Below are 27,703 nucleotides of genomic sequence, written 5' to 3' on the forward strand. Positions count from 1 at the left end.
AAGTCTGGAAGTAAAATCGTTTTTCCTGCAAAGCAGCATGAGCAGATCAGTAAGGCTGTTTCAATCAGTATTATTATCAAGTTACTGTATCACTGGTCTTCAGCTTAATGCAACTACCTATGTGCAAAAATAATTTTGAATTTTTAATTCACAGTGTGAGTTCATTAGAGAGAGGATTGTTGTTTAGGTCCTCAGCACCACCTGCTGGCCAGTGTGAAACAGTGGAAAAACTCTCTGAACTGATGCTCCCCAGTTCATTTCTTCAGGTTTCAGGGTCCCTAATTTAGCTTTCCGTTTTAAATTATAACATTTTGTTTTCATAGTGACAACGTGTAGCCTTCATAAACTAATCTCTGTCCACGTAGTTCATGTAGTCATTCCTGACACTTTCTGTTACACACAGGATGAAGAATCTGAAGATTTTGTTTGCCAACAAGAAAATCACACAATAGCTGATATAAACAGAAATTTATTTTTCAAAAACAGTTTGCACTGTGAGACTGAACATTTTAAAAATAAATGCAACATATGTTTGTTTTTACTTTTCCATAAACGACATGGCAGTTTCTAAGAAGCTGGTGTCAGACGTCTGTTGAAGCAGTGACAGTTTCTATTTCCATCATGCTGTGGTGTCTTGTCTTTTTTGACGTTGGTTTGGGATGTGCAGCAACCCCGAGAAGAGAGATTATGTAACAACAAACTGTTACTGTATTGTACAACAGAGAAAAGGCATAAAACAACTCAGAGTAAAGCTAACATTACCATTTCCATTAGTAAAAAACTGCATGCTCCTGGATACGACCCACAGCTTCTTCTCTTGACCCGAATAGTTGACTTCCCTCCTTTGTCTACAGCTACTTGCTAAAAAATAATGAAGCATTACTACACACAGTACTGAAAACCACAATATTCAACTATTTGTTCACACTTGTTGAATGTGTAATCTCCTAATTATTAATTTACTGCAAATGTTTACAAACATGTTGGACAATGCACAGATTTTCTCACCTGGTCACCAGTCGCCACAGCAGCTGCATCAGTGGAAGTGATGATAAGCAGGAAAACCTGCAGACACAGCAGGACGAGCAGAAAACGTTTGGCCATGATGATCTGAGGAGGCTGTGAAACACACGGCTCTTTATACTGTCGCTGCCAATGAATCATTCACGTATTGAGAAAGAGGAAGCAGTAGAGTCCGAACACAGAAATGTAATAAACATGTTTACTATAGCAGTACAATCAGTAAAATAACAGAAATCACAGATGATTATCATTTGTCATATCCACCCTTCAGTGTTTATGTGTGAAAATACAAACTCCATTAGACACGCTGAGCACATGCTGCAGTGTTTATGTGAATCTAGTGTATTTCAGCCTTGTTAATTGCTGATATATGCACATTTTATAATATTCTGAAGAATTTGTTTACACCCTATAAAAACATAATCATATTAGTCAGAATGTGTTGTTTAATGTCCTTTTCATAAGAAATGTACGGTTACTGACATTACTGTGGTTTGTCCATTTTTGTGGAGGAATAGTGAAAAAGCAGAGCCTGTACGTCATCTGTTCTTAACCACAACTTCCTCAGTGGAGCTGCTCGGTTGCAAGTGCGACCAAGACGTTTCTGTAAAAAGGCTTTTTTCTATTGAATATTTGATAGAACATTTTAGTCGTTCAGAAACTGATTATACAAATTTAAGGGTTTTAGGTACATTGTCTTCACCATTGTCTGATTGTCCTCTTCAAGATGTGCCATACATTTACAGTAGAAAACAGACGTGGACTGCCGTCATACCAGTCCAGCACATAAACCCTTTCAACAGGAGACCAGACATTATCCTACACCAGGAGGAACCCAATCTCCATTACACCTGTTGTCACTTTCATTTGCACCAAAGCTGGTGAAACTGATTCACATTCAACTGCGCTTTCTACAGTAATTGGACAGATTGATATAGTTGAAATTGAACTCACTTGATGCTGTACTGGTTTTATACTGGTAGTGGATGAACAGTGTATAGAGTTTGATGCCTGCAACACACTTACAAGAAGTTGGCACCAAAAAGTGTGGTCAATCTCATGATATCCTGACTCAGTCGTTATGAAACTAAGTGTTGTAGTGTTGCTTCATTTCGGTGGTACTTTCTTCTCAGTATTCTGAAGTATTCCTTAGAAAACCAGAATTACTGCGTTTCTCAGGAATCAGTTGAAAGAGAAGTACAGAGGACAAAACGCCCTCAATTACACGCAGCGATCATATGATCAAATGAACGCGCACATCTTTTCAGACCACACACTGTTTCACACCATCGAGCTAGCTGACCATTTCAGACCAGGTAGCAGTGGCAGCAGACTGATCTTGGGAGACAAAGTTAAAAGGTTGGCACCCAAAAGTGTGCTTGACCTCACAATTTCCTTTGTCATTTTGGAAGAAAGTGCAAGTGTTTGCAAGTTTAGTGTTGCTTAATTTCAGTTCCTTCCTCATTATTCTAAAGTATTCTGATACTACAATTATGGCATGTAACAGGAATGGAAAGGAAGAGGGGTACAGAGGACTGATGCCTCCTACGGAACACTTCTAAAACCAAGGAGATGGTGGTGGATGTTTTAAGGTCTAAACCTCCTCCTCATCCAGTCAGTATTTATAGTGCAGACATTGAAGTAGTTTCAGCCAACAAATATCAAGGTGTGCACCTCTTCACTTCACTTCATCTGCAGGAAGATGCTACAAAGGTTTTATCAAACTACAGTAGCAAGTGTGCTGCTTTGTGCTGCACTTTAGTCTACAAATACTGTCACTCAAAGGCACTGCACTGTGAACATCAGTTTGTTAATATGGGATTTAATCCATTCATCCATTATCCTCTTACAGGTCATAGGGGTGCTGAAGCTGTCCCCCTGTATTACAGGGCTGACATAAAGAGGCAGACAGCCATTCAATTTAAAAACTAATCTGGGATTTAAATCCAAACGTAATTCAAGTGCATAACTTCTCAATGCATAATTTCATAATCAGATTTTCTTATACTTCCTTTCCTCGAACTTGCTCGTGCTCAGATGTACTGTTACTTGTACAGATTTCCAGAACTCCTGCTTAAACCTTTCTCCTCGTTCTCAGGCTGCTGCACAAACCAGGATGCAAAAAAGGTGCAGTCTTAGGCATGAAGTCAGTGCACATAGTTCAGTTTTAGGTTTATATCAGGTCAAACACTTTATAAGATGTTCTGTACTTAGTCTCTTTCACTCCTCAAATCGAATTCAGATCGATAACTCAGCCCCCTCAGCAGCCAACCGTATTCAGACCACCTTGGGAGGTATGTCTGCACATTTTTGGGACTAAAACTCATCAAGGTGTTGTAATACTTCAATACCGGTTTTTAAGAGCTAATATACCACCAGAGGTCAATGTTTCACAACTCTTCAATCACCATCATTACACAGTGTAATTACATCAGGCAACGAGTTTTACAGACATCAAACCAAGACAACACTCTAAATACAGCTGTTAAAATCGTGTAAGTGCCGAAGAGCTGCATAAATTAAATTTGACAAACCATGTACAACATGACTAAAACCATTGCTTAAAAAATCTTATCTTATTTGACCTTTTCACTTCTAATGGGCTGAGTTTTTGCACACGCTGTATTACAGTACATTATAAATTTCCACTAAGCTGTTCTACTGATCAGTAGAGGTGGGTAAAGAACTTCAGCTGCATATAACAGCAGTGTACACATCACAGATGGGTTTGGTATTTGGATATTCTTTTTTGTGCATTTAATATAGGTGAGTTAATGGTAATTTTTTTTTAAATGTGGAAATATTTAGTTTATTTCTCAGCTTGACATCCTACAACTCACCACAGTTAACATGGTCACACTTTAAACCATGACAAGACAGAAGGCAAAGTGTCTAATATGCCATTAGAAGCTGATCTAGCAAAATAACACAACTGTAATGAACGTAAATGGAGCAACAGACGACACGTACATGCACATCTTTCCCACGTGCATGGTGAAACAGCACTTGCCACCAATACGCTGCCTTCATGTACTGATGTTATCTGACCACTTAAATCCGATTGGAGCACCTTTTTTTCAAAGGAAGCCACAAGAAGTTGACTTTTAGCAGAGAATGTGGACAAACTAATCTTCTTCTCACACAACCTGTGTGTAGAGGGTGAGTTTGAGGCTTAGTGAGCTATCTATCTATCTGATCATCATTTATTAGGTGGAAATGTTTCAAATAATGTCCATGCTAGTTACTTAGCACGGTAGTTTTGGAAGATGACATTTGATATCTTGTGTTTATTTCTAAATGATAGTTGCTCTTTAAAACACTTCCCCATTTTTCTATTCTGAGCATCTGAACAGCATTCATTCAAATGTGTTTTGCTGCTCTGTTTGAACAGACACCACTGACCTGACAAGTGTATTTAAAAAATCACATGCTTTTGAAAAGTGAGCTCAGAAGGTTCTAGCTGATATTTAAATTATTGTTTATAATTTAAGTTTCAGCTTCATGCAGTCATAAAATATTCAGAATGTACACTAGAGGATAAATCAAGTTCCTCTTCGCCACCTCGATGCACTGACATTGAAAAGATGAAGTCCTAGTTCATAATGAAGGCCTTTCCTTCACTGCGGCTAGTTTCTTTACAGCTATCAAAATGCAGCAGTTATCCAACTAATCTGCAGTCAAGCCTCAGTTTTACACAAGAAAGTGTACATAACTGCGAAATAGCAGAAATTGTTGTGCTTATGATACAAAACACAATTGCATGAAAAATCCAAAATCAATTCAACCTTCTTTGTCCACTAATGAGTTCCTCTCTGCTCCTCCAGTATCTTCATCCAGAACACAGGGAAACAGGCACAGACTGAGAAGCATTTTCTGTGGTAAAAGTTTCGACGATTCATTTGGTAATTAATCTGCAACTTTTGCTTTTTGTCCAGTTACTGAACTAATTCATGCAAGTCATGTTAACAACCCTACTCATGCTGGTTTCCGTTTCCTCCTGCATTTGGCCAAAACATGCAAGTACATTTCTGCACTGAGGCTCTCAGCTTAAATTAGAATACACAGAGATATGACATGTTTTATAATACAAAAACATGGTTAATTTATTTGTGCATCATAATAGGATCAACTTAATGTAATAATGTAGAAATTTTACATTTATTTTGTCTTTTTTTTTCCTGGACCTGAGCCTCTGTTTAAACTTTCTATTAATATAAAGTCTATCAAGTGACTACGACCTAAACCACATAAAAAAGTATGATGATGTCTAAAAAGGCAAATGAATAACAAAATATGAGGAAATAAATGACAAAATAACCACAAACACATGCTACCTGACCACAAAGTCAAACAAAAGCAACTCTAACACTATGTACAATATTTAATCTTAAAATTTAATTAATTAAAGTTGCACTGAATCTAAATCTCACATCAATAATCCAAAAATGTCAAACTCAGTGGCCATGTTGTGTTTATCACTTTAAAAGAAAGTGAGCACTAGAACACCCTTTTGAAGCAATAAAACTGGTCTTATTTAGACATGTTGAGTATCTGGAACATCAGCAGTTCACAGGTTTGACTACTAACTACTAATATTCTTCTATACATAAGAGCCTGGTGTTCAGCTGAGCAGCAGAACAAATATTTTGAAGTCCAATGATTTTATCAGTGTTTTACTACAACAGCTATCATCAGATATGTTGCTGACAATGAATTGCATCTTGAAAAGGGGACTTGTGTCTCTCTGATAGTAATGCAGCTTGGCAAACATCCTGTTATTGCTTCCTCTTTGACCACACTCGCTTTTAGAAACGTGGGCCTCGAGTGGGTGTCAGTTCATCAGCCATGGACAGAACTGTGCTGTTGCTCCTGTTGGGTCTGCAGCTTTCCCTGCTCATCACGGCCTTCGGTTCTATGGATGCTGTTGGTGTGACGGCTTTTAATAAGCCTGATGAACAGGTAAGACAATCTGCTGTAAACTCTGCTGCAGCCCACTTATTTACATGATGCTTCTTTGTTTTGGCGTGAACATCAGATGTATATGTACAGTAAATCTGCAGAGGGCTGAGTGAGTACTTTGGTTTCTGTGTAAAACAACACTCACTTTCTTATAGGTGAAGCTCAGGCCGAAAAAACAAATATCGCAGAAGAAGTCAAACAACCGGAAGATCCATCCAGGAATGTTTTCCTTCCCGGTAAACTTGTTTTAATGACTCTTTTTTCTCTATGTTGTACAATTTAACTAAACCTCCCAAATTCTGAATATGAAAAAACATAAAAATGCCTAGTGACTCCTTTCTAAAACACCATTTAGAAACATTTTATAGCAACAGCCACGTAAGAGTTAATCTTTCTTCATTCTCTCTCCCTAGGATGAATAGTTTCATGGTGCAATCTGCTGCCGCCGCCCCTGCACCATGTTTCCACTAACCTGAGGACTGGAGCGCTCCACTTCTCATTGCTTACATGTTATCTGCAAACACGTTAAATATGTTATACATTTTCAATTTTATTCTTTTTGTGATAAAATGCAGTTAAAATAGTTTGATATGAGAGAATTGGCCTCTGCTTTGCACTGCATAATTAAAATATGTAATACATTGCACACTTATGAGAATAAACTTTATATCTGGCATAATATGACCCTTTAATTCAAACCAAACAGGCCTGTAAGAACTGGAAAGGTTGTGTTTAGTTTTCTTTCCCAGCTAAGGCAATACCAAAACAACAAAAAGATATTTCTTTTTTAAATCAGTATGTAAATTATAAAGTCAAAAGCAACTCTCAATAACACTGCACCAAGCAGCTTATATTCCTCAAAAAAGTTAGATTGAACCACTCTTGGATAAAAGCCAGAATGGCAAACAAAACCACAATGTTAACACTGATCTGCAGCCTCTGTGATAGCAGCTTATGAGCTTATTACGAATAACCACAGGATTTACATCATTCAGCAACCACAGGGGCAAAAAAGAGGGCATCCACATTAAAAATAATAATCTGTAAAATATAATCAAGATCAAGATTAGGAGTCAAATGGAGTTAAATCAGTCTCCATCGAAGGAAACTGAACATGAGAATTGGAAATCGGAAATTTTCTGCAAACTTGTTAAAGACTTTATCTGCTTGCATTTAAATAAACATTAAGTGCTGCTTTGACTAATGTGACCACAGGATGGAGTCAGTCAGCTGCATTTGACTGCAACACTTTAAACTAAATAAAGTAGCTGGAGTGAAATCTTTTAATGACACATTTAAATAGAAATACAGCAGGTCTCCTGTCAGGTGAGGTAACAACATAACAGACTCCACAGAAGATGTTTTATTTAAACATTCATATGACATAACATCAGATATTACCTAAAATATGAGGTGATATAGCACCTTTTTAACTGTCTAAAAAGGAGCATTGAAGCTCCTTTGTCTCCATCTATAAGTTGTTTTTAGTTCATCCAGCGCAACAATTTCCTTTAAAAACTGGAGATGTAAAGACCCAAGATGTAAAATAATTCAACATTATTTAACTATTACTATTTATTTTCATTATTTATTTAATATTTATACCCTGAACTTGTTTGACCACTACAACATTAAAATCTCAGGTCATCCATCTCATCCTTTTTGAACACATTATCACAGGAATGCATTGTTTTGGTAACGCTTTATTTCTTGACATATAAAGTCCATAACATTTTCTTGAAGTTGTTTCTATAATTTCCTAAAAATTTTTTGGTATTTAGTTATTAGTTAAATGTTTCTGTTAAAGTTGTACACAGTTAATAAAGGTGATACGGTCATTAGGTTCCAGCTAGTTATAAAGGTATTTTTTAACTAGCTAAGTTGTGTATATCTCCCAAGTCAATGTTTGGCCAGTTCGGTGCCAGAAGTTCTAATAGTGCCCCAGAGAGATTAATCTAATAATCTAAGGTATAGTGTTTATCCTAACACTTAGTTTAGGATGTCAGGACATGACATTGGACATTTTTTACCTGGGAATCAATACATTGTGTTATCTAACGATCTGCTGGTGTCGCAGAAGTCAAAGGAGGGATTGCAACAGAGGTTTCACACTGAAAGTGAAGTTCTGAGTGAGTGAGTTCAACTAATTTCTCTCATCTTGGTCCATGTGGAAGTGATTAGTTGGCAGTGGGATATAAAGCTCTGTGAGTTTCACAACTGTATCGAACTCTTCACTTCTTCAGCCATGGACAAACATTTCCTGCTGGGCTTGTTGTGTCTGCAGGTTTTCCTGCTCATCGCAGCCTTCACTTCCACCGATGCAGCTGCTCTGCTGGCAGATGATAATCAGCAACAGGAGTCTGATCTGGTAAGAAGAAACAGTTTCCCCAGTGATGAAAGACCCTTGGATAACGTGTGTTTTTCGTTTATATTAAGTTTTTGGAGAGTCAAACATTTAAGTTGTTTGGTTTGTCCTGGTTTTAAAATCCTATATAAAATTATTACCAGCTCAAGTATTAATAGTTTAATTTTAGATTAGTAAGGCCTCAAAACAAAGTTCTGCATAAGTTTGTTAGGTTTTACCTTTTGAGCTTCTAAACCAAACATGACAAGAAAAACTAAAAGCTGAAAAACAATTGCATTTTTAGCTAAAATTTTCAAACAAAAAGTAGATTGATGTTGATTGAAGTGTCAAGTAGCAGCTGCTTCAGAGACTTATTTTGTATGTTGCAGAAAATATCGTTTGAAGGTCGACTAAAATCTAAAAGACGAGGGTAAGAGTTAATCTCTCATGTGATGAAGTTAAAATACCAACAGCACAACATATTATTTATAATTAGAACAATGTGTTGTAAACTGCAGCAGACACTGTCTTACACTTGAGATGAAACTGAACGCAGTAGGACTTGTTGATGCTTTCACTTTTGTTCCCTACAGAAATAGAGCAGGCAGCAGGTCTGCTATCATGGTCCACGTCAAGAAGAAGTAACTTCTTCCGCGATCTACAACATAAGTAAACACGATGTAAACACTGAAGCAGCAGAGAAGTAAGAAGGTTGTAGTTATTTTGATTAAAGTTGTTGATCGTCACTGTAGATACTGTTATATTCATTTCTTAATATTTATTTTCCTATCAGGGTTCAGAGGAGGAAAGATAAAGAAAGACCAGAGAACTGAAGACAGAGATGAACACTATATACATCAATTCTATTCCATTCTATGTTTGCTTCATTTAATTGCATGAAATTTGCATTGTTAACCACAGTGGGGCCAAAACTGTGCGACTCACTCCTGTGATGCAGTGTAATACAACACGTGCTGCATGAAGAATTTCTAATCTGATGCATGCTAAGAAAAGTTTGTGCTTTATAAAGAACTAGCAGAAAAACTGAATAAATGCACAATAGTAGCTGCATATTCTCATGTTTTTGGCTACTTTGCAGTGTATTATAATAACATTGTTTGTGTTTAATTAAATTACCACACATTTGACATTAGATTTGATTTAATGACCTTACATTCTGACAGGAAGTGAATCCATAAATTATACATCAGTGTTTTATCTAATATATCTGTCTAACGACATTTCTGTGGAACCAGCTCATCCAGTTGTGGCCACATTATTTTTTCAAGCTTCAACTGATGGTGTCAGCAGAGTGTAAGTCATCAGATGACCATCTCCACAAATAACAGTCTCTTTTTCTTCTTTACATGTTTATGCAATTCTTAAAACGAGAAACCTTTCTGAGGCATACAAGAACCAAAACTGGGAACAAGAGCGAGTCCAGTGTTTGTGTTTTGTCTGTTGATTATTTTGTAACTGGGTGGTGCAGCTTCAGCTTCGTCGCTGGCCTCTGAGTGAACACTGTTTTTTTTCTTCATCTTTAATAAAACAACATGTCTCTACAAATCCTGACGGATTAAAGCCCAAAGGTGATCTCCCACATTCCTTGTGGTCTTAGCTACAGGGTGGTTATAAATAAAATGGGTGTGGATGTAAAATAAAATACAGTTACTAGACCACAAGTATGTTTTTAGCGACAGGGCATCTTTAATACTGACTAATGACTATTTTATATTAATGACGCAACGGACGCTTCCACATTTTGCATATCTACCACTGTTGAGCTTAACATTTAAGTATTAATAATTATATATATATATTTCAATTTTAGCTATTTAATTGTTTTACTTCTATGTATTTTCTGTCGGTGTTAACAGTTCACATTCATAAAACTGTAAAGGTTTCCTCAATAAAAAACATTGTTTGGGTGCCATATGGTTTCTGTCTCCTGTCACTTGACTTCTTTCTCGCTCTCCGTCTGACTCATCCTGCTGAGAAGTGTGTTTATAGTCGGTGGAGCTATGAGACTCGACTGGATTCAAAGATGAAGTGAGTCCTTTCTCTTTGGCCTGAGAGACGATACAAGGTAAGACTGGTTTTTGGCTTTATGACTGGATTCATATGAATCCTACAACTACTGCAGTGAAAAGACACAATGTCAACTGTGGATTTTTATACTTTAACAAGTCTATTATTCATGAGGATTTAAATCTAAACACACATGTACTATTTTACCAAGGTTTTCAATGTCAGGTTTATTTCTGCAGTAAAGCTGTGGGAGAAAGTGCTGTAGCTGTGTGCAGGACCAGAGGGCATTCTGCTGTTTGTGATGCAAACTAAGTTAAAATTTTCAACAAAAAATACCAGTTCAGAGGCTCCGAATGAATTCTTTCACTGCAGGGAATGTTTATTTCCACATATGGTCTTAGCATAGTGTAATCCAGATGCTATTCAGGGGGGAAAGGGCTGTTTTTGGCTGTAATATACAGATTCTGGTAGAAGAAGTACTTCAATTTTACCTTTTACTTAAAGCTACAACATGCAACTTTTGTAGATCAAGCTAATGGTAGCATGGAACTCAAAATCAAACCACTCTGCTCCATGACAGTCTGCCCAGCCCTGCAGGTATTAGTCATTATATAATTACAACTTACCAGTCAAGTAGATGTACTTTATCCTCTCTTTACATTAAGGTGTTCGGTAAAGGTGGAGCTAATGCTATCCAGATATTTGGTTAATAATAATACTTTATTTATTGGCTGATTACATTTTGAGTCACAATTCAGCATCTGCAAAGTAAGAAAAACTGTCAAATAAATGTACTGAATTAAAAGTGTAGTATAGTAAATAATTCAGTCTGAATTGTAGAAGTATAAAAGGACCAGAAATTATATATTATATATAAGTACAGTACTTGAGTAACTTTCCACCATGATGATGTATAATAAATATTATTTATTTGCTCCTGAATCAATAGAAAGTACTTGCTTCTTACATGCGTCCCGCCCACTCGCGCCACGCAGGTGTAATAACAAACGCACCCTCTGCAAAGCACAGTCAAACGACAGCTCTGACTCCACAGAGAGAGAGAGAGAGAGAGAGAGAGACGGCACCGACAGGTGAATAAAACTCCGTGAGTATCGATCAATCGTTACGTGTAGATACGTGTATCTAATACACGTTGAATATTATTTATAACAGTGATGGATTTTATATATTTCTGGTGCATTTTAATATGGTTGAGCTACTTTTTTTACCTACTGTTGGGTAGTTTATGTAACATGCTGTCAGTGCTGCAATGACATTAAACTACCAACAGTGCATTGAACATAATAATAATATAATATAATAATAAGAACCACCTCCACTAGCTGCAACTGTCAAATACTGCTTAATGCATCAATAATAGTAATCAACAGTAATATTTTTCTTTTGACAGTGAGTCAAATGTTGAAACAACCTGAAATAGAATAGAAGTGAGCAGAGGTTTACATTAAAACATCCATTTGAAACTAATAATTAATGTAGGTTAAAGTTATAAAAATGCCCTTTTCAAGGAGCACTGGGTTAATAGTTAATACAGCTTTTGTGCAACAATGAAAGTTAATGAAGTCTTGAAAGTTGAGGCAAACAGTTCCTGCAGGCGCCCTGATTGTGTACTATATGTACTGTAAGCAGTGTTAAAAGCATTATTAAAACAAGAAAGTACCTTAGATTGTACAGTCCCTCATTACCTCCTGTTAGTTTCTATCAGTGTGTTTATTATGAACCTGCAATTTGGCACAAAGAGAGGGAGCTTGAAGTTTGATTTAACTCAGTACAACAGGGTACAAGTACAACAGGGAGCAGGTTTTCAGTTCAGGACTCTGCAGCCAGATGTAGACAAGGAACACAGACACTGATCCTATCACGACACAATAATTAGTCTACAATAACAACTGTAGAATTTCTTGTTTACGCATTTCCTCAAACAAGACGGATGTTTGTTTCCGCACTTTGGGGCAAAGTCTAGTTTGACTTTGGCTGTAAATCAAAGCCTATTTTGAAACCTTTATTAAATCCAGACTTTACTGTAAGTCTACATTTGTTTGTGGGTTGTTTTAAGTCATTACACACAATAGTCATGGTTTTGGACAATTTTAAATTTCAATTTCGTTTTGATTGAAGAGATTTCAAAGTGACTCCAAAGTATCTACACATGTTGAAACTATACTGTACTTACTGTCTTCTACCTTGTTCTTGAGCTAATTGTTTATCTCGTTAAATGATTGTTTTTTCAGCTTGTTCTGTTCTTGTAAAATGAAGAAAACAAAAACCAAAAACACGTGTTACTGCCTTTACCACCGCATGTCATACAGAGAGAAAGAGTCATGACATCAGACCTGGGCTAATCTCTGTTCACCTCCGTCCAAACTAATATTGATTTCTAAAGTCTGTCAAACTGGCCTTAATGCCACATACACACAATCTCAGCAGCAGTTTGTTGACATATTTTTTCCACCAAGTGAGAGAAATTCCTGACATTTCTGACTTAGTGTCAGAAGTTGAGGTTTTTTCCACTTGCCAAATACCAAACTAGATGTCTACCATAATGAGCTAAACACATGCAAGTCACATAACATCCTGCTGAGAACCTCTGTATTTTGTTGAATGAGGCTTGAACGAGGTGGTTTCTGTCTGAAATCACAGTTCATTGCACAAGTGGAACATTCACACATGCAGCTGTTGATGTAAACACGCTTTTATTCCCGTCTTTTTGCCAACTTTCTGGAAATGCAGTGAAAGTTGTAGATGAACTTAGAAACTTTGAACCACTTTAGCTATGAGCTGATAATGTATAAATATTTTCAGAGTGTATTAATCTTAAACGTTCTGTCTTACAGCTTCATCTGATTAGCATGGATATCTCAGAGGATGACTACGTTTACCATGAAAACTTCACCTATGATGACTATCCCACCCTGTGTGAGAAGGCTGACATCCGTTCCTTTGCCGCCCTCTTCCTCCCAATCATGTACAGCATCTGTCTGGTGGTGGGACTGGCAGGAAACTCCCTAGTCGTGGCTGTCTATGCCTACCACAAACGCCTGAGGACCATGACGGACACTTTCCTGACACACCTGGCTGTGGCCGACCTGCTGCTGCTCTTCACGCTACCTTTCTGGGCTGCGGATGCCGCGAGGGGCTGGGAGCTGGGGGTGGTCGTCTGTAAGATCGTGTCAGCCTGCTACACGGTCAACTTCACCTGCTGCATGCTGCTGCTGGCCTGCATCAGCCTGGACCGTTACTTAGCACTAGCCAGGGCGCAAAGTGGAGACCAGAGAGGGCGGCTGCAGAGAGTATTTAGTAGGAGACACTGTTGGAAAGTGTGTTTAGCTGTTTGGACAGCGGCTTTCATGCTTGGTGTGCCTGATTTGATATTCTCAGAAGTGGTGAGGTGGGAGCCGAGGAGCATGTGTCTGGCTGTCTACCCTCCTTCTATGGCTAAATCGGGAAAAGCAGCCCTAGAGATAGTTGAAGTGCTGCTGGGATTCCTGCTTCCTCTCCTGGTTATGGTGATCTGTTACTGCAGCATGGGACGACAGCTACAGGGACTCCCTACCGAGAGCAGGGGCAAGAAGTGGAAAGTCCTGCGTGTTCTTGTAGTAGTAGTGGGGGTGTTCGTGGTCACACAGCTTCCTTATAATGTGGTGAAACTCTATAGAGCGATGGACTCTGTCTACGCTTTGGTGACCCACTGTGGGACGAGTAAAGTGCTGGATCAGGCAGCACAGGTGACAGAGAGCCTGGCCCTAACCCACTGCTGCCTTAATCCGATCCTCTACACCTTTGTGGGGTCTTCGTTCGGTCAGCACACCATGAAAGTAGCCAAGAAGTTCGTACAAGAGAGAAGGAGAAGGAGAAGAGCAAGGGAAGATTCTGCAGTGCAAGAAGGGGTGGAGATGACATTTGACTCTCACTCTGCATCTCAAGAGACAAATACATTCTCTATATGAGTTTTACATGTGTCTAGATCATGTAATTAATACGGAGAAGAGCAGATGTGTACCATGTGTAAATCATTAGGTCCTACAAAAATCCCAATCCCCTTTTACATCAGAAAAGGAGGTTCAAGAATTTTCCCGCTCTGGTTTGTTGAAAATGAATTTATGTTTAGAGTGAAGAATGGAAAAGTATTTTAACTTAATAAGAGGGTTATGACAGGATTTATATCTTACTATTTAGTTTGTTTATTTCACAATAGGCATCTCTGTAAACATGTTGAACTTAAATCAAATAAGACAATTCTAGAGAATTAAAAACGTCCCTCACTGGATATGTCACGAGCCGTGATTAATCCATGAGTCCTTTTTTTTAAAGGAAGAACAAACATACATTTTCCAACTAACCACACAGTTTAGTACAGAACTTAATCATTTTACTTTACTATAAAGCCAAAGATGGCACAGTTTGTCTCCTTTTCTCTGCTGTTTTGTGATTTATACACGTTTTACTCTATTTTCAAAATGTTATTTTACCAGGTGCCATTACTAAACATCGTAGTAAACAGCTGTAGGCGTTTATGAATTCTGCTCCATGTTCTAAGACGTGTGCCAGAACATTGTGTCTGGGGATGACAAATTATGAACAGTGTAGGTCAGCACCAAAGTGTTGGACTGACAGCCACATTGCCAGTAGAAATTGAATTTGACTTTTATGCTAATTGTGATGTTTTCTTTTTTTTTTTGTTTGTTTGTTTGCTTTAGATCACCGATCAATCAGCTGTTTTTTTTTTTTTTTATTAGCCATGACAATGTGTTTAAACTTGACTCAAACTTCCACAGAAAATTGTTCAATAGAATCGAAACCACCTGTGCAGCTAGTTCCCAAACTGAAATGTGTTGGTATTTGGTTTATCTAGATAAGCTTACAGATACTCCCCCCAGATTTCACAAGAAACATATATCTCTGTATAAAGTACAAGTACCCTTAAGCCTAGAATCTGATACTCTGCATGATGCAGCTGACAGCTACAAATGAAAAATAGGTCACAGCAGTGATTTAATTCTATTGACAGCCACAGTTCAGCATGTGGAGATTTACCAAACTTCACTGAGACATATTTGAGTAATACAAACATCCCATCTGTCAAACACAATTACTGAACATATGATTAGGGTTAGATGACTTGTTGGAACGAATAAGTGGGGTCAACATTTTACAGTTAGTTACAATATGAACATATTACCATTACAAAAGACCTAACGTAGTATTATTTCTGAATGGTGGTTTTTTATGCTTATTAGTGCCATCACCAGATTATTATAATGGTGAAGAGAACCATTTATGTTGGTTCTGTTATACCTGCTGATTGGATATTAATAAATACATTGGATTCAACAACTTCAACTTCTTCATGTCTGTTGATTATTACCGTCCAAAATTTAGCTTATACATGCATTAACCTCCAACAGCTTGACTGCACATGTTGAAGGGTGGGGTGTACACATCATGTGCTAGTAAGGGGTGTTTGTACTACGTGTACTGTATGCCTATGAGCATGCACAGTGCTGCATGCGGGGGTATTGTGACAGAACCAGACTTTGAGTTCCTGGCACTACTACACCCCTGATCCCTCCTGAAAATGAAAATGAAAAGATAACGCATATCAAACCACTGGTGGGACTCTTACATGTGGGAAAGTCGCAACTTTGTTGTTTCTTGAATTCCAGCAAACATCTGAAGCACACATGTGCAGCTCAACAAAAGCCTGAAAAACTACTTCTGGTAACCTTTTTGTGAGGTGATGATGATGGAATGATAAAAAGAACATGCTCTTGATAACCCTAAATCTCATTTTATCACTGCATATGTTTTTACCACCGATGTAACACAAGAAGAGATTAGTATGAGTTTGTATAGCTGCAAAGATAGCAGGGCACAAACTGAACCATTTAATAATACACTTTTGGAAAGTCCAGTATTTTTACACTCTGAACATATTTGGATAAAGATTATGTTGTTTTTTCTTATCAGACCAGTTACAAAAGTCAAATAGTTGAAATATTTTGGATTTCTGTTGCATCAGCTATTTTCAAACATTCTCAAACACACAGATCGTTCAGAAAGTCACCACTGAATAGATGCACTGTTCATAATTTGAACTTCCTTTATCCCATCTGGTACGAATCAAGGGACTGTTTACAAAGTGATGCTGTAGGTCATGCTGTGGCACGTGTGCTGTCATGTGGAAAGCATCTGACTAAGTTTTATGGAGCAAAACACTGTAGTCTGCCAAAAAGAATTTTAACCTGGGGAGCAAATGGACAGTCTCCTTTCTAATCAGATATTATCTGAAGATATGTAAACTATGTCAAACAAGTACATAGAACAATTTATGATTACTTTCCTTCTTTCATTTCACATTTTCAAATTAAATCATTACTTGGCTGAAAGAACATTTTGTAGGTCAAGATGCATCCATTTATTGAAAAAACAAAACAAAAAAAAACAACAACACACATTTAAAAAACTGTGCAAATAACAAAAAAGTCTTTTTGTAATCAAATAAAACTAATTAAAAAAAACTATAAAAAAAAAGTACAAAAATGTCATTTAAGGCCCTTATCTGATATTTCCAATCAGGAATGTAGCTAATTCAATCATGACATTACGATTAAGGCAGTCAACCATTTACTTTCACAAAATTAGAACTAACTAAATTTTTTCTTAAGTAAAAAATAATATTTATTCAAATATATAACAATTATAAGAAATGTTTTTAAAACAAAAACTCAGAGGCCTAAAATGGCAGTGGTACAATAATTTAGAAAAGAAAACTTCCAAGAAAACTTGGCATTTTTCACATGAGAACAAGGTTCCAAAACCAAAGCAGTCACTTTTTAAATACAATATGCCATTTTAAGAAATGTAACAGCAACATTTGTTAGTTTCTTACACAATAGAGCTTTCACACAATAGTTACTTACAAACCCTGAACTAGATCATCAACCCTGTATCAAATGTTACGAAAAAAGACAATACTGAACGTGTTACTGTAAATATCAACTAAAACAAATGTTGGCACAGTCCCATATGTTGATAACCTACAGAAAATAAAGCAATTGTCTTCAGGTCTCATACTTCACACTGGATGAGGAAAATTAGAAAGATATATGCAAAAGTGCAGCAGGAGGCTGAAAGATTTTTCCTGGCTTGCTTTCACTGAAACCCCTAGTCTCTGTGGAATGTTGTAAATAACCACCCAGTGAACTATATGACACATAATTACTGCTGGCTGCATAAATTATTTGTTAAATTTGTTCTGGCATTTTGTTTTGTGTTGGCTGAGATCAACAGACCAGAAGTTGGTATGTGAAGGGCTTTTAAGAGTTATAACAAACATAGGGATAAGATGTGTTTGAAGCATCTTTAGAGAGAGGCAAAAAAAGTACTTCCCGTGATTGTATAAGCATTCGGGACAGCTGCTGTCAGCTCTCAGTAATTGAGGATCTGCACATCAAACAGGTCACACACTCCCTCACCGCCGTCCAGGTGGAAACTGTAGTCTATGCCTAACGTAGAGACGGAAGCAACAGTGAGAATGCTGTATTACAGATCTGGTTTCTTATGTTTCTCTTCAGATTTATGAATAAATGTATGTAAAACTAATGATCATCTGCTGGTCTACTTTGTTATCAGTGCCTTTAAACTGCATGCACCTTTCATCACAGCCTACGTTTCCCACGAATGGATATATAACTTTGCAGGCATTAAAGTAATAAAATAAAATAAAATTGTGCTGCCTTAGTCACCACTGCAGGAGACCGTCAGATAAAGCTTTTATTTCTCCTTTGTAGGATTGACTGGTAAAATAATAAATTGTAAAATTCTGTCAGACTGCAACTTTGGCTGTTTCTCCAGCTTCCCGGCCAGACACCTTTTTTCTAACTTCCAGTTGTTTAACATTACACCTGGCAGCAGTAATGTACAGGTGGGTTCAGGAACAAACATGATCACAGTTTGGTGTGCTTACAGATGCAGCAAAGCATATTTCTGACCACACCCAGGACTCATGCTGGTTGTGGTTAAAGGTAAAACAATGTAGGTGTGATGCTTTCAACCAGGGAGGGTAGTGTAATAGTGAAGTAACAAAAATGTTAATTTACAAAGATTGTTGATTCAGATCTTTTGATACTTACCATCAGTAGACATTAGCTCATCAATCAGGTCAACAGTTCCTGGAAGAGAATTAATTTGGAGATTTCCTGTTATAGACTATGCATATTAAACAATTTTCACTCACTAGTACATGTCCAATTGGAACCATGCTTAGCTTAAACGTGACACAAACATTAAATTTCCTCCATGTCTTACTGCTGGATGCAACTACAATATTAAGTCTGTTCCCTCTGCCTTACCCTCTCTGTCGTCCTTTGTTTGGTCTTCAGCAGCGTTAAGCTTCAGCAGAGTGCTCACATCCAGCACAGACTGGAATTCTTGGCCTGCCAGATCCATCTGCTGCTGCTCCAACACAGTCGCTGGCTGACAACAAACTGCAGGGAGCAAGGAACGTATGACAGAATACTGATCTACACCTTAAAGTGCCTTTAAACAAACAAAACTACCAACAGCATGGTTCACATGGGGAAACTGTCTTGAACAACTTCTGTAAAACCAATTAATTTTTACTCAGTAGCTCAATTTGTTGAACAGAATAGAATTTTAATTTGATCAATATCCAGAGTCCATATTGAATTCTGCTCTGAGGAGGAAGTGAACCCATAGAAAAGCTCCATATTTAGTAGCATTGCCAACAGTTATCTGACCTGTGCCAAGAGTGGGTCAGGACGTACATGCACACATCCTATCCAGTGTGTATAAACTATAATAGATGCACACACTAGTATAGTGTTGATTAATTGAAACAAAATAATGGAAATAATTAAATATACAGTATATAAATTATATATAATAAAACATGATTCATTTCAAACCTATTTTATACAACCAAAACTTGAAATTTGATTATACACAAACTAAATCTGGGCCTCCATGGGTTCCATTCTGTTCCGAAGAACAAATTTAAAATAAGAAAACAATCAATGTCAGAATCCTTGTAAAAACTGTATAAGTTGGTTTCAAGACACAATTTCTTAAGCACAGAATAATTCTGAAGGAAACATGTTCATTTACAGTATTGTGTTGTAAATTTATACTTAATATCCATTGTGTCACTGTACTGGGAATTCCTTATTTTTTGTGGAAGGAAGGTCTGACTGAGTTTCACTCTGAAGATGTCAAACGATGCCTGTTACCCAGTCGTATGTATGGTTACACACTTGTGTAACACTGACTCATCCTTTTCTTATAAACCTAAATAAGGATAAGGAAGTAATTTGTCTGTCACACATACTTTGAGTTCCCGACACAAAAAATGTCTAGGAATTATGTTAAGGCTGTTCTTACAGCATGTGTGAGAACCAGGATATGTAGCGTGGCAAGATGTTTCTTCCACACCATCTAGAAGAGTACTGCAATGCAACTTGGTTGCACTGTTTATTCAAGCGGCTAACAAAACACTCGTTTAGTTACTTGATCACATTTTTACCCACAAACGTTGATTAATTAGTGTGAACTTTCTGAGTTATGCATTAGCACTGTGGATTTAGGCAGTGACCTTTTTTAACATTTCCTGTTCCAGCATGTTCGGCATGCTGACATTCGAAATTTCAGCTGCTGACCAGCAACCATTTTTTAAAAATGACACTGAATCAAATCCACATGATATATTTCGTAACGCAAGTGCTGTGTGATTGTTTGTCTTAAGGATTTGATTTCCTATCAACCCAGCACAGTAAAGCGTTACTTTCAGTTTGTGTACAAGCAGTGTTACTAAGTGCAACATGAAGTTTGTGAAAATAGTTTGTCTATTTAACTAATGTAGAATAATACAATAGTCCAATACAAAAAAATTTAGGAAAGGTTTAGCTTTTGTTTAAACTATTTTTGATTCAACTTCCTCACCATTTAAACAGTTGTGGTTTGTGGTTCCCTGCTGATGGCAAAACATTTCCCGTTACTATAATGAAATGCAGTTAAACAACAGGGAAGAGCCTCTGATCGGCACCAAAATTCACTTCCCGTTCATGTGTATATAAAACAGGAAAAAAATTACAGGCCTCACTTCACTGACCTCTCATTCAGAAAATGAAAATGTTTATATTCTCTTTTTATAACCATACGCCATGACTAAATGGCACAATGAGCAGAAGAAGACCGGGAACAGTGAGATACTTAAATAAAATGAATGAAATAAATTTGTCTGGTTAATCCACTGATCAGGTTAATGTTTAGTCAAGCTATGTCGTGAGCTTACTTACACAGTGTGTTAACCAAAGTCACAAATATAAACCAACAATATTTGTTAAAAAACAAACTGCCATGATTTTATATTATTTACATCATGTAGGGAAAAAAGAAATTCACAAGTTTATCAAGGTATCCATCGAGATAATGTCAGGCTCGCTGTCTGCAAACTGAAACTCAGAAGAAGCTGGGTGATGCAGCAGGAAAACGTCCTTAAACATCAAATTAAATCTACAACAGAATAGTATCATAGACACAAAATTCCCCATTTGCAAGTGGCCCAGTCAAAGCCCAGACCCTACACCCAATAGAGATGTTGTGGAATGACCGCAAAGATATCATGCTGATCTAGTCCACAGCTACAGGAAGCTTGAGTTTACTGCTGCCAAAAGTGAATTAACCAGTTTCACTAACTTTTTCCACCATCACTGTGTATATTTAATGGGTACGTTAAATAAAAACATCAAAGATCACGACTGATTGTGGTTTTTTTCAGCTTAGAAATACTATGTTATATATGTGACTCCGGTGAAGATCAGATTACGTTTTATGACCAAATTATGCAGAAAACCAGGAAACGTGTGCCAATGACAATGCTAAGGGTTATCAGTTCACCTGACTTTGAACGTATTTTGGGGAGCTTCTAGTCTCTAATAGATCCAGGGTCCCCATGAATTTCACATGCATACCTATTGGTTCACACTATTTCAACCAAAGGCAGAGGTGAAAAAAACAAAAGAGGATTCAGGATACAATGCAACAATGCAGGATAAAAACATGCAAATGTTTTACAAATAAGGAAAAGTATTGGAGGCATTCAAGAAGTGCACTGCAGTAAACATAAGGTTTTACTTTTCACTGCAAAGTGAGGGAGGGTTAGGGACCTATACTCTCAGACAGAAGAGGTCTAATAAGTGAAAACACTTGTGGCAGTGACCATGAGTGTGACGCGCTTTTGAAGTAAACATGAAACATGGAAACTACAAACACGGCTCTTAATGGGAACCACAGATCTGACTGCATTAGTTTTGGCTAGGCTAGCTGAAGTGGCAAATACATAAAAGGCCTGATGAAAGTCTTTACCCCCCTTAAAAGTTTTCATCTTTTAGAATATTATTTTTACAATATTGAATCATAGTTGATTCAATTTGTATCTCTGACAAGAATATATACAAATAAAATAAAAATAACTTAAGAGGTGCACCCAGTTAGTTAAATAGAGATCACCTGAGTGCATTGAATATGTTTGAAGGATTGCAGTATAAAAACACATGTACAGTATCTAGAAGGTTCAGTTACTGTACTGGTGAAAAAGACACCAGAACTTCATGGGAGAGTGGCAAAGACAAGAAAAAAAAATCTGCCAGAAGGCACGTAGGAGACTCTGAAATCAACTGGAAGAAGGTTTGCTGGTCTGATGAGACCAGAACTGGACGCTTGTTGATTTATATGGCACATGAAGAACCCCAATGAACATGAAGAAAGCTAATGGTTACGAAAGGAGAAGTCTTTTCCATTTCACCCTCTGAAACTTGAAACCCCTTCAAGAATCACAGGTGTCTTGGTGGCCTCCATCACTTGTCCTCTTCTTGCAGTTTTTGAGAATGGCCTGCCTTAGGCAGCTTAATATTGTATCTGTGTCATATTCTTTCAATTTCTTAATGATTGATACTGTGATTAAAACACATATTTAATGACAGAGATTTCTTTGCATCTATAGCCTAATTTGTGCGTTGGTCGGAATGTGCCTTTGTTTTCATAGTGTAGATTTTGGCCTGGATACTGATTCACCAGTAACTGAACCTTCCAGATAAAGGTGTATTTACACTCCACACATTCACTGCACTGAGGTTATCCAATATACTGTAGGTAAGTTACCTAAAAAGGGGGGGTGAGTATTTATCACTTTGAGGTCTGTCTTCACTTTGACATAAAAGAGTTTTTTTTAGTAAATACAAGTTAAAAGCCACATTAAATCAACCATCAGGGGTGTCAGATCTACTGTCTGGCCAAAAAAGCTGGAAAACAAGCAGGGCAGTGGCTCTTAGGGACCAGAATTTGACACCCCTGTTCTACATTAGATAAAAAAAAAAAAAAGAGAGAGAAGATGACACCCTCCAAGGAGTGGTTAAATACTTTCTATAGGTGTTTTGATATACACAAGGATTTAATTTCAGCGGGGGATTCCTCCAGCAGCATTTAAGGTCTCCATCTATGCCAGTGTTAGTTTCTCTACTCCATCTCCATTATCTTAATACTTTAACTGATCCATAACCTGTCTGTCTATTTAGCCAGCCTCATTGTGGACATCTAACACTGTGATGTGACAAAAAACGAAAAGGACATTGACTAATGAAAAGTAGCTATATCTTGGAGAGACTTCAGTCTCCTACTTACAGTATTGGTTGGAGGATGTTATTTTAGCTAGATCACAGTAGAGGATGTGAGGAAGGAAAAATGTCCCAGGGCGACAGTACTTTGGCTTATTGAAAATCTAACTTTTTCTCTCTCAGACTGTTTATTCAGGATTTTTTTTTATGAGGCTTGGGGTTGCTTTTACTATTGTTAGATGTAAGTACTGTGTGGACTGCATAGGTGAACTTCAATATTATTCATTTTAAGCAACTGATGCTGTGGTTAGTTGTAAAAATATCATCCCTAATAATGCTTTCCATTATGATATTTGAAACATCTACTGTAGACAAAGTGATTCTGAATAAAATATTGGAGTGTAAGCCCAGCCAAATATAAGTATTTAAAAGTCAATAAAAGTTGTATGAAGTGGAACTTAAAAGCATTAAAATGTTTAAATATTATGTCCCTGATCTTACCCATCTGGACATCAGGAGGAGTGGACGATGGCGTCAACACTTCATGTTCTGGCAGCACCATCTGGTGGTCTGAGCAGAGAGAGTCCTGGCTGCAGTAGGAAGAGGTAGTGTTGGAGGTAGAGTACACAGACGCTGAGAGGGGGAACCTTTGCAGGCTGGCGGGGGTGCTTGGTGGAGTTAGCATCGGGCAGATGTCGTCGGTGGGCGGCACAGGAAAGACCACAGGTATTGTTGAGTCTGAGTCCCTGTTGATGAGCAGTACCTGGATGGGAGCGGATTGGCTGCGTAGGTTCACTTGGTACTTCTTTTGACCACCCTGGCCCTAACGAACAGTGACGTGTTAATTTGCTTGTCATCATTAAAGCAGCTCTCTCCAACAGTTTTATATAAAATGAATGAAGTATGTGAAAGTAGTCACTGCTAATGATGAACCAAGAGAATAATCACATACTTCTACTAGCTCATTGGCTCATTCTAACCACTCAAGATACTGCATTTCCAGTAGGAGTTGGTGGAAATAAAAAAACAATAAATTAATTAAAAACAAACAAACAAAAAAAAAAGATGTTTATATTACCATATAGCTCCATTTCACTTAAAATGCCATAATTTATTCCTGCATTAGCCTGTTTTTACAAACAGACTATATATGGTTAACTGCACAAAACAGGACTTAATATGGTTAATTATTGACGTCTGGTGATTCATGCCATTAAAGAGCAGAATAAGATTCCAGAGCTAAAAAAAAAATTTTTTTTTTTTTAAATTAGTTTTAAAAAGTGTCCAAACCATTTCAGGTAGAGGCACCTCAAGCTGCGTCCCAGCAGGAGCCACAACAGCAAGAAGAGTGTCTCCACTGAAAGCACTACAGATGTCTTCATGTGTCACAAATTTATAAGTAGAAACGTGTTAAGGAAAGAAAGAACAGGATTACTTATGGTAGGAAAATGGAGACTATAAACTGGAAAAACAAGACAGAGCATTGTTCATGACAGGATTAGTCTGGCTGTGATTTCACAAGAAACTGACAATAGCAATTATATTTATAATCCTCCTTTTAGAGCATATTCTCTCTTTAGGACGCAAACAATGCTGAAAGGATCAAGCAGGGCTTTTTTTTTCTCCTTCTGAGTAAATGGGGACACAAGAGGACTAGAATTACAAACTGTAAAGAGAGAGAAAAATAACCAACAATACAAAACACACCTGAAGACATTTCACTTGAATTACATAAGAAGCAAAGCCTCAGTAGTAACAGGAAGTTGTCTTTAAGGTATTTTAGAGAGTAAGAACAGGGTGTGTCCAGCTTTAACAAGCTGTAACATGAAATACTTGCACAAATTTGTGTCCAGGACCATATAAAAATAGAACCTCCAAAATATGTAGTAATAGCAAAACATCTTTTTTCTATTTTATGTCAGGTAGCATAGAAGGATATGTGCTGGTGATGGGATCATGGTTCAGGTGTTTGAGGTTATCTTCCAGCCATGCCTTCTGCGTGTCCAGCTCTTTTTCTTGGGCCTCTAACTCAGAGATCTGTGCCCTTAAAACATTTACCTGTTCCAGCACCTCCTGAGTTTGACTGCCTGTGTTCTCACCCCTGGATCAGAAGAAAGATAAAAACATAAGAAGAAATGCACTCCGATCAAATGCTAGTAATATGCTAACAATGCCGGTTAATAATGTTATGCTGGAGCGATTTTGGCAGGTTAACAGCCAACTACAAGTTATAAAATGCAAAACTTAGGTTCAAAGACATTTAATACAATGAAAAAGGACTGATAGAGTTAAAGGTAGTTACAGTAGACAAAATAGTTTTTACACCTCCACTGGATAATATTCTTGTTTTTCTTCTCGATCAGCCCCACTCCCTCCAGCACATTGGTGATGTCGTATATCCTCCTTTTCTGTTTCACTGCCAAGCTGTCTGCAGCCTATTAATACAAACACACATTGCGGTACATGACTAACCGTGACAACTATATGCGAGTATTCACTGACCAGGTGCATAAGGCACATTTAACTGGCTTTAGACGAAAACCTGAAATTTCTGTGTCAATAGACAGGTGCAAGCAATGCTAAAAGAAGCTGCACAAATACCAAATCAAAGAAGAAGGCAGTTATACAATAGCCAAAGGAGAATGAGAAGGAAAGGGAAAGGATCTAAGGAGCCAACTGTGCGTGTAAGCACTACCAAGTTTTGGCGGGTAAGAAGAGAGGGAAAACTACTAATAAATGATGAAAAGATTTACTATAATTGGGTGGGGGCTACATGCTGCTACATGTCAAAACACTGAAGGAAACTAGGTCAATTGTAAATTAGACAATACAGTAAATTAAACAATAATTTGCTGATCAAATCAATAAGGAGTATTTCTTAAAAAAAAAACTAAACAAAAAAATATGATTAATGGCAGTTACCTGACATGAGGAATAAAAAGCAGATGGGGCTATGTTAGTGGTCCCAATGTGGGGTCCGGACAGCCAAGTGAGTCCCAATATAAACAGTAAGACAGTGAAGCAGAAAAATTAACATGTTAACTCAGATTTGTCTAACTACTGACATATCTGTCACAATGTGGTTGCCCAGTTGCTCTCTAGAGCCTACTTTATTTGTAAAGGGTAGAGATTAGTAATCATTTACGTTATGAAGTACACTCCTTGGCCACTTTCTTAGGTAAACCTGTATAATCTAAGAAAATTTACTACAGCAGCTCTGCCATGAGTTATACTTTACAAGCTTATAATTTCTTAGTTTGAAGTTGGAGCTGTCAGAAAAATGATAATTCTACGAGACATTTCTTATTAAGGTTAGTGGGTGGTGGAGTCACACTGCAGTGCATCATATTAATATTTTGGCCTCATCATTTAGATGAATAGTCTAAAACATTAAACACCTTAAAATAAGGTTAATCAGAGGGGTTGAAAGTTGACTCAGAGACGAAAGAAAGGCAAAGACACCCCGGTGGATATGTCATTTATAGTCCTTTGTGCAATCTTTGCTTCATGGTGAAAATACCACCCATGTATTTAACACATTTAACTATTCGTGCATCACTGATATGAAGCCATTTGAAAAGTAACAGCCTGACAAAATGTTCAGAGATGCTGTTTAACAAGGCATTATATTTCATAAGACTGTTCATCATGCGTTTTATATGAAGTTAAAGCTTAATCTTTAAAGTAACAACAGCGTGTAACGTACTCCTGTATGTCCATGTGAAATGTAGTGGATATATACACACAGTATTACAAGTAACTAATAACTTACAGTGTTTGAGTAAGTTTACTAAATGCTAGTGACCAACTTTCCAAAGTGTTAACTACTGACCCCTCAAACCAGGAGGCCTGGCTAATGGCGGCTGGCTAATCCACCTGTTAAACAATCAATGCACCTGACTGAGCCCGTGTGTGACTGACAGCCCTTTGTTCACATCTGCTGCCTGGAAGGAGGCACCACACAAACCACCGACAAACCCTCCACATCCACCCAGACACATCCACCCCGACACATCCACCCGGAGCCCGTCGTCGCGGGTTCACTGACCACTTTCAAGTCCAGGACGCCATCCTTAGCTTCTTGTAGCAGGCTGACAAACTTCATCGTCAGGAGACCCAAACTTTTCTCGTGGCGACTCGGGGTCGAGCGCACGGTCTCTGTCGCCTCCAGCTCCATCTTCTCCCCACAAAATAAAGCGGTTGTTGTTGTTTTTGTTGTTGTTTATTCGTTTCCTCTCGGTTTAGAAGTCGTCTGTCGCCGGCTCCCACTCGCTACCTGTGGGGTTTTAAACGGACGTTACGGTGCGTTAGGTTACAGTTGCCACAGCAACCGCATGTCCCGCGCCTGGCCTGTCTGCCCCGCCCCGCTCCACACAGGACCCCGCCCTCCCTTCTCACCAACGGGCTGCCCGCTGCAGCTAGAGCTGATCAATCGCTCCTCTATATAAAGATTTGAACAGGTGGGAAATAACTAAGTACATTTATTTGCTTTACTTTTATTCCCTTCCAATTCAGGGGGAAATATTGTACTGTTTTTACCCCACTACATTTATGATTTATGTTTTAGTTACACCTTTTTGTGTGACTAAAAGTACACATAGTAAATTTTAGTTAGCTACACTTATGTAGAACACATCACTCTGTTTTTATTAACCAGAAATATTAATTTGCCATCATTTTCACCTTTAAATTTTTGATA

The 27,703-nt window shown here is 37.7% G+C and overlaps 2 protein-coding genes and 2 long non-coding RNA genes across 9 annotated transcripts; 2 read left to right on the forward strand and 2 right to left on the reverse strand.

Moving 5' to 3' along the window:
• Positions 1 to 495: 495 nt before the first annotated feature.
• On the reverse strand, positions 496 to 1,128 carry LOC113171592. The gene is made up of 3 exons (XR_003299712.1): positions 1,009 to 1,128; positions 763 to 861; positions 496 to 638 (listed from the first exon to the last, which is right to left on the reverse strand). It is a non-coding gene; the product is annotated as an uncharacterized LOC113171592 (long non-coding RNA).
• A 4,749-nt stretch (positions 1,129 to 5,877) lies between these two features.
• On the forward strand, positions 5,878 to 6,651 carry LOC113171594. Its single transcript, XR_003299714.1, has 3 exons — positions 5,878 to 5,982; positions 6,138 to 6,218; positions 6,396 to 6,651. It is a non-coding gene; the product is annotated as an uncharacterized LOC113171594 (long non-coding RNA).
• Positions 6,652 to 8,112: 1,461 nt separating this feature from the next.
• On the forward strand, positions 8,113 to 15,715 carry ackr4a (atypical chemokine receptor 4a). 6 transcript variants are annotated; one of them, XM_026374008.2, is made up of 6 exons: positions 8,113 to 8,350; positions 8,716 to 8,756; positions 8,920 to 9,037; positions 9,120 to 10,412; positions 11,304 to 11,459; positions 13,210 to 15,715. In XM_026374008.2, the coding sequence occupies exon 6, from the start codon at positions 13,225 to 13,227 to the stop codon at positions 14,320 to 14,322; it is 1,098 nt and encodes a 365-aa protein (XP_026229793.1). In that variant the 5' UTR covers positions 8,113 to 8,350; positions 8,716 to 8,756; positions 8,920 to 9,037; positions 9,120 to 10,412; positions 11,304 to 11,459; positions 13,210 to 13,224; the 3' UTR covers positions 14,323 to 15,715. The 6 variants fall into 6 exon arrangements, with proteins under 6 accessions (XP_026229793.1, XP_026229794.1, XP_026229789.1 ...); XM_026374004.2 differs by having other exon boundaries at positions 8,116 to 8,350; positions 8,920 to 9,029; XM_026374006.2 differs by having other exon boundaries at positions 8,116 to 8,350; positions 8,920 to 9,029; positions 11,304 to 11,445.
• On the reverse strand, positions 15,043 to 27,371 carry e2f5 (E2F transcription factor 5). Its single transcript, XM_026374011.2, has 8 exons — positions 27,053 to 27,371; positions 25,330 to 25,439; positions 24,944 to 25,105; positions 24,295 to 24,403; positions 23,506 to 23,827; positions 18,727 to 18,861; positions 18,508 to 18,546; positions 15,043 to 17,880 (listed from the first exon to the last, which is right to left on the reverse strand). Exons 1-8 carry the CDS (start codon positions 27,179 to 27,181, stop codon positions 17,804 to 17,806), a joined length of 1,083 nt encoding a protein of 360 aa, XP_026229796.1. The 5' UTR covers positions 27,182 to 27,371; the 3' UTR covers positions 15,043 to 17,803.
• Between the last annotated feature and the right edge of the window lie 332 nt (positions 27,372 to 27,703).

Source organism: Anabas testudineus, chromosome 17 (assembly GCF_900324465.2).
Source record: "Anabas testudineus chromosome 17, fAnaTes1.2, whole genome shotgun sequence".
Lineage (NCBI taxonomy): Eukaryota > Metazoa > Chordata > Actinopteri > Anabantiformes > Anabantidae > Anabas > Anabas testudineus.

What these genes read in the sequence shown, in the direction of transcription:
- ackr4a (XM_026374008.2), top strand. Translation starts at nt 13,225, where the DNA reads ATGGATATCTCAGAGGATGACTACGTTTACCATGAAAACTTCACCTAT.
- e2f5 (XM_026374011.2), bottom strand. Translation starts at nt 27,181, where the DNA reads ATGGAGCTGGAGGCGACAGAGACCGTGCGCTCGACCCCGAGTCGCCAC. An exon ending in GCGTCCTGGACTTGAAAGTG is followed by an intron (nt 25,440 to 27,052) that starts GTCAGTGAACCC and finishes TTGTATTAATAG; the next exon opens with GCTGCAGACAGCTTGGCAGT. An exon ending in TGAGCTAATGTCTACTGATG is followed by an intron (nt 17,881 to 18,507) that starts GTAAGTATCAAA and finishes TCTCTACGTTAG; the next exon opens with GCATAGACTACAGTTTCCAC.